This window comes from Anopheles bellator, chromosome 1 (genome assembly GCF_943735745.2).
Source record: "Anopheles bellator chromosome 1, idAnoBellAS_SP24_06.2, whole genome shotgun sequence".
NCBI classification, from domain to species: Eukaryota; Metazoa; Arthropoda; class Insecta; order Diptera; family Culicidae; genus Anopheles; species Anopheles bellator.
In genome coordinates this window covers 22,814,918-22,820,970 of record NC_071285.1, presented here as the reverse complement: position 1 = coordinate 22,820,970, position 6,053 = coordinate 22,814,918, and the positions used below count along the sequence as shown (strand labels likewise).

The 6,053-nt window shown below is 45.6% G+C and overlaps 3 protein-coding genes across 3 annotated transcripts; 1 reads left to right on the top strand and 2 right to left on the bottom strand.

The window, feature by feature from the left end:
* Nucleotides 1-626: 626 nt before the first annotated feature.
* LOC131216842 (uncharacterized) lies at nucleotides 627-1,468 on the bottom strand. The gene is made up of 3 exons (XM_058211431.1): nucleotides 1,438-1,468; nucleotides 927-1,366; nucleotides 627-861 (listed from the first exon to the last, which is right to left on the bottom strand). Exons 2-3 carry the CDS (start codon nucleotides 1,326-1,328, stop codon nucleotides 688-690), a joined length of 576 nt encoding a protein of 191 aa, XP_058067414.1. The 5' UTR covers nucleotides 1,329-1,366; nucleotides 1,438-1,468; the 3' UTR covers nucleotides 627-687.
* A 406-nt stretch (nucleotides 1,469-1,874) lies between these two features.
* Nucleotides 1,875-4,157, top strand: LOC131206701 (uncharacterized). The gene is made up of 3 exons (XM_058199369.1): nucleotides 1,875-1,974; nucleotides 2,042-3,260; nucleotides 3,335-4,157. Exons 1-3 carry the CDS (start codon nucleotides 1,875-1,877, stop codon nucleotides 3,591-3,593), a joined length of 1,578 nt encoding a protein of 525 aa, XP_058055352.1. The 3' UTR covers nucleotides 3,594-4,157.
* Nucleotides 3,901-5,462, bottom strand: LOC131206702 (4-hydroxyphenylpyruvate dioxygenase). The gene is made up of 3 exons (XM_058199371.1): nucleotides 5,284-5,462; nucleotides 4,140-5,207; nucleotides 3,901-4,077 (listed from the first exon to the last, which is right to left on the bottom strand). Exons 1-3 carry the CDS (start codon nucleotides 5,284-5,286, stop codon nucleotides 4,003-4,005), a joined length of 1,146 nt encoding a protein of 381 aa, XP_058055354.1. The 5' UTR covers nucleotides 5,287-5,462; the 3' UTR covers nucleotides 3,901-4,002.
* Nucleotides 5,463-6,053: the final 591 nt, after the last annotated feature.

Here is a 6,053-nt window from a genome sequence, read left to right as displayed (position 1 = left end):
AACGCAGAGGACGGAACAGAGGCTAGGAACGCAGAGAGAGAGAGAAAGTTTCTCTCTCTCTCTCTCGTTTCGTGTTCGGGATTTTCGTAGGTTGAATCGGGAAAATCTCTTGGTTGTTTTTTGTCTTTTTTGAGATGACGGCAAAAGTTGAAATATTACTGAAAATTTTGGCTCTGAATTTCTGAGGCTTTTAGTTTGAAATTTGAAAAATGAAAACTGCGTTTTGTGAGCAACTGACGGCCGGATGTGTGAGTCTATTGCTTCGCTGCAACGAGCGCTGCTCACCACCACAATCCATACCGAAGTGAACACTGGGTGCAGACGATTGAACTATGTGGTCAAAATTTTGCATTCATATTGCTTTAACGCATGATAATGGAATTGAGAAAATCCGTTTCTTGTTTCGATTGTTTTTCCTTTATAGCTACTATGAAAAGAACAAGAACGCATTTAGAATCATTGGCTGTTGACGCCATCCATCAAATCCATCGCACCAAACTTCAGAACTGACGCCTTACACCACTTTCGTATTTAATATAGCAGTAAATCTAAATTGAACGGTAAAAGAGTGTGTATTTTACAATCGTTATATTGCGCTTTGAAGGATTTATGAATAAAGCATTGATTTTTCGTTCCATGAGATGATGTGAACTCTAGTGAAAGAATGCGCCTTTGCATCCGCCCATACTACTCGCCACTACATTTTGTGATTTCTTCCTCATCAGCATCGCTTTCGGCAGTCGCAAAGTTTCGCGAATGGTTTTGTTCCGACCGTTCCGTCGTTTGCCGGAGCAGGTATTCCCAAGGGTCTTCGAGCATGGAAGGATGAAAGTAGTCTTCCTTCTTATATGGGCCCGGTTTCTGTGAAATAAATATACCATTAGTAGGGCGTTCTCAACCGAGCAGTTTGCGGCATTCTGCATTACACCATGTCTGTGATGATTATTTTGACGGTGGCGTTGTTGGCCTCCATAGCCTTGATTCCTGCCCTGATGGCTTTTCCAGTTGCGACTATAATTTGCGCGATCCGTTTCAGAGTTCAGAGCTCCGTTTCCACCTTCGTCATGATGATTTGATTCGTGAGATGAAAATCCAGATCTATCGTGAGTCTGATGCCTGTTTTGTCCATAACGGTTGCTCTTGTGAATTACACGTGATCTCGGTAACATGTGCTTGGGTTGTACGGAGTAGTAATTTCGTGTTTCGGTCGAAGTTCCTCCTTGGTGTTGAGGCGTGCTGAATCCAAGCGGCATGAAACGATCAGTACTGGGATACAGCGGACTGTTGTTGTTTGTGCTCGAGCCACCTCGCTCATCAGTGAAGGACATATTGAGACTTAATTCCAAAGCCTCTGCTTTGCTTTATTCTGTATGATAGATTACACCAATGCTAGAAATTAGTTTCAGAACTTAAAGAAAGGAAATCTTTACCTCTTACCATCCAGGCCAAACGGGTTGTTTGTTTTGTTCTTGTTGGCGAAAACAGCTGTCAATGGCGTTGTCAATCGTTTCGGGGGTATGACGCTACCTAACTACTTCACTATTAAAACGTCAACGAATTAAAACGATGCGAATATTTAAACCATCAACAAGATGCTAAAAACGAAGAGGCTTCACGACTGTTGAGAAAAAATAATTTAAAACAGTGCAGTATATACTTTAGAAAAATTTGATCAACAATTTTTGGTTTCATTCCGAGCAGGGGATAACCCTTCATGTTCAAACAACCTTGAACGGTGTGCGACGCGAATCGGTTTTATTTTTGACGTACCAAATGAAAACAAAGCTCGCATCGCCTCTTTTCTGAGTAATGCAGGCCACGCATTTTATAATTTAGTTTTCTTTTCCTTTCTTGTAAATGTCTGTTTCCGTAAAATGAAAAACTTGTGCGATTTAGTGCTAAAGTATAAATCGTTTAGCAATGTGGATGATGATTTGTTTGCTTACATCGATCGTATTTTAGAGAACGCCTGGGGTACAGCAAACATGATTAAACCTACCCTCTGGTTTTCAAGTATTTTCAAGTATGTTCCTATTTTCAGAAATACATCAGCGGCACGACCGTGCCACGATAGAATTACAGAAGCTGGAACAACAATTACCGGTACAAAGGGAACGCCAAGCTATCTGGCTTGAACAAGCCAACATAACCGTTTCGCCGGTACGAAAACGTAAACGTAGGTCCATCGACGCGTCGCTTTCTGCACGCAAAGAAAACGTATCTGCCGTCGATGATTCCACGTTTTTCCCCAACAAATCCGACCCAGAAGCTTCGCTGGTAGCAACGTCCGTGCTAGAACAGAACATCATCGATTCGGAGGAATCATTTTTCGCCCTGTCGCAAAGTCCGTCTAAAAGAGAACCGCTGTCCAGTAAAAATGAATGCTTCCCCGATCGTTCACCAGCAAAGCATTTATATGAACGGAAAAACGGAAGTATTTTGCGCGAGAGTAAACTCGACGCTAGGGTCGCCGTCAGAAAAACGATAGACGAAAAGTCACCGCAACTGGCAGCAACGACAAGCGCGACAACGACGGGCAGTAAATGGACGGTGAAAAAGGACGATAAGGCCATAGTTTCTAAGCTGGAACAGAGTTCGACAACCGTTAAATCGCTTCGATCTCCCTTGCATGGGCGTAGCCGTTTGCGGCAGACTAAGCTAGTGTTTCTAGAGCACTCGAACCAAGGGGTTCGTGCGAAAAACGGTGGCAAAGAAACGGAGGAAGAAGTATCAATGAATGATTTTATAGTGCCCACGCCGCCCTCGTCAGCACATAAATCAAAATGCGTGCGAAGTTTTCGGATGAAGAAAGAGTCTGCCAGTAACGGGATGCAGCCAATCAGCAGAAGCAATTCGAAAATTGATCGATCAACAACTGATAAATGTTTCAACGACACTAGGAAAACAAGCACTCATACTTGCGGCGATGATATCGATCGAACTTTTTGTGCAGGAATAGAAAGCTGCAGCGACTTCCAAGCACAGAAGATCAAACAAGAACCGCCAACGCAACCGAACAATAAACCGTGTGTTTTTAGGACGATCGAAAATGTTTCACATGCGTGGAATTGTGCAGCCGAGGAAAAGAACGATACCAGCGATATCATACTTGTGCCACCCCCCAGCCAGGAGTCAGTTGTTTGTGTGATGGAATCCCAAGCTTCGAAAAAGGATTTACTCATTGCTGCCTTGAAGGAAGAACGTAGTAGGCGGATCGAAGACACGGGTTCACGGCCTTTGGACATTGCCACCGATTTCAAGTACAGTATTTCACCCAATATAAGCCAAGAATCTGTTTGAACGTAGTTTTAATTTTGTTTTAACCTCATTGTAGTGATAAGTGGAAGGAACCAGAAGCTGCGACCACGAAAACCGGCACACCAATGAAGAACTCTACTCCCGTACAAGCATCGGCTGCGAAACAGTTATGTATCGATTGCAAAAAGCTGTTTCAATTTCACATGACGTCTGGGAAATCTGCAGAAACGGTACTTTCTAAATTACCCCGCAACTGTCGTAGCTGTCGGATGGCCCAACTTCACAACACCCCGCCAGATTTCTGGCATCCCGACTTCCTTCCAACGCAACAATAACATCTCAGTCTGGTTGGTGCCTTACAAAAATCACTACCTCACTCACAAGATGTCCTTATACTGTGGTCACATGTTTTCGTGTTCGCGATCAAATTCGTTTACGGTTTAGTAAGTAATTAACAATTTTATAGATTCCAATAAGAAATTTGCCATTAATCACTAGTAAGTGCCATTGGTCCCGTGACATTGAGCCATTAAGCGATTGCACCGAATGCCTTAGATACAACACGTTAATTGAAGAAAGCTAATGTTATCCACCTGGCATTTTACGTTTAGCTTATGCATTTAATATAAATATGCCACAAACTTCTGTTTGATGATTCACTTTATTAAGATATGGCTTTAACAAATATCCTTGTGCTGCGCCCCCAGCATATATAACGGTTCATATGGTTTGCCACGCATCCGTTTATAAATTTCCGCGCTTTTCCTGGTCCGCTTCGATGGCCTCAAACAGTGCCTTGAAATTGCCAGCTCCGAAACCCTGTCGAAGAAGTTCGAAATCTGTATGCTTCGCTTCGATTGGCCATGCGGTACGATACTTACATTATGATTGTGCCGCTGGATAACCTCAATGAAGAGCGTCGGCCGGTCCTGCATGTTCTTGGAAAAGATTTGCAGCAGATAGCCGTTTTCATCGTAGTCGATAAGGATTTGCAGCTCCTGAAGAACGGCCATGTCCTCCTTAATTTTCACGTCGCTCGACTTGAGGCGGTCGCGTAACTGGTCGTAGTAGGTGTCCGGGATGGAGAGAAACTGTTGGCCGCGAGCACGCAAATTACGTATGGCGCTGATGATATCGCTCGTGTTCAGAGCAATATGCTGCACGCCAGCCCCGCCGTAATATTCGACGTACTCTTCGATTTGCGATTTCTTCTTCCCCTTCGCCGGCTCGTTGATCGGCATCTTGACCGTTTCCTCGTAGTTGGTCACCACGATCGATCTCAGGGCAGAGTACTCGGTGTGGATCTGGCTGTCGTCCACCGACCAGAACCGGTGAAACATGAGCACCTTCTCGTACCACGCTGCCACCGATTCCATCTGCAGGTCCGGTTGATTGCCAACGACGTGATCAATAAAGTTCAAACCTACCGGAGGTAGCGTGCGGAGCAGCACATCTTCGTGTAGTGGCGCTTGGAAACCGGGCAGAAATCGGCCTCGATAACCGTTGCGCTCGACAAAGGTGTGGACCGTGTCACCGTATGTTTGCACGGTCGCGAACCGGACCGTGCCATGCTCGTCCGATTCTTCCCAGACATCACGCACCAGCTTTGCGCCGCGCTCCTTCGCTCGCCGCACAATTACATCGAGATCCTCTACCTCGAAAGCAACGTCCTTAACTCCGTCTCCGTGACGTACCAAGTGGTCTCCGAGGTCACGATGATCCGGCTCGTACGCCGACACGAACACAAACACGATCCGGTTCTGGCGCACCGCATGCTTAACCAACACTCGGCTTCCGGTTTCTAAGCCCTGGTAGGCGTAGTCCTCGAACCCAAATCGAGTAGTGTAGTAGCTGGCCGCTTGTTTCGCGTTGCCAACGTAGAACGTGATGTGATCGAACGAGAGAAACTTACCGCCGGCCGGTTTCGGTCCCTTGTTGGTGTAAGTGGTCTACGGTTATCAAGAACCACGCCCGGGCCACTATTTAGTTTTAATCGACGAATAAGGTAAGATCTCCAGGACTTACCATAGTAGTGCACAAGGACGATCGGTTACTGTTAGCGCAAATAAATAAATTGACCAACCTGGAATGCTAACCCCAGGAGGATACGATAACACCAGCAAAACTTTTAATCCGTGCCCACAGAAAGAAACTTGAAGAATTCGTTTGTTTTTTTCAAACTATTGTATCACCGGTATCACTCCTGTTCGATAACTGACTCTAGCCAGTCCAGTGGCTGGATCTTTTATAGTTTTCAATACACCTTCAAACTGGTCATCTCAAATGTGGTTCTTCTGGGACGAGTTTTGTCGTGTGCGCTGAAAGAACGGTCGCTGTTCCCTTCCAGCAGCTACTGGTTAGGGAGAATTGAATAAAAATATCTATCGTCGCCATGCATGGTTTCAAAACCGGTCCGGGACCATTCGCTGCGGCGCTACGTGCTACAAGTTTCAACCTGGAAATGTAGAACTTTCTCGCATCGGTCACCGACAGGCAACTGATCACTTTCGCTGGATCATCCGATGCGACCGTTGCCTGTTGCTACCAGACGGCCGCCTTAGAAACACAAACCCTGTGCTGCGAATCCATGGAGAACTGAATCGTTGACGCCATCCATGTATCCATGTATTCCGTTGAATAGCTAATGAACTTAAGGGAGATAAGATGATATTCAAGTCGCCAGCGCTTAGTGCGATCGAAAGTGATTGAACATCGCACCTCGGGCAGGTGTTTCTGGCGAGTGGTCGTTGAATGTTCCACAACTGAAGGACGAGCCCCCGGAATGGTTGCTTTAT

Bases quoted from the DNA above. Each gene is read 5' to 3' on its own strand.
- LOC131206701 (XM_058199369.1), top strand. From the start codon at position 1,875: ATGAAAAACTTGTGCGATTTAGTGCTAAAGTATAAATCGTTTAGCAAT. The intron at 1,975-2,041 runs GTACAGCAAACA...TCCTATTTTCAG, and splicing joins TATTTTAGAGAACGCCTGGG to AAATACATCAGCGGCACGAC. The intron at 3,261-3,334 runs GTACAGTATTTC...ACCTCATTGTAG, and splicing joins GACATTGCCACCGATTTCAA to TGATAAGTGGAAGGAACCAG.
- LOC131206702 (XM_058199371.1), bottom strand. The intron at 4,078-4,139 runs GTAAGTATCGTA...CTTCTTCGACAG, and splicing joins TCCAGCGGCACAATCATAAT to GGTTTCGGAGCTGGCAATTT.
- LOC131216842 (XM_058211431.1), bottom strand. From the start codon at position 1,328: ATGTCCTTCACTGATGAGCGAGGTGGCTCGAGCACAAACAACAACAGT. The intron at 862-926 runs GTAATGCAGAAT...TTTATTTCACAG, and splicing joins ATAATCATCACAGACATGGT to AAACCGGGCCCATATAAGAA.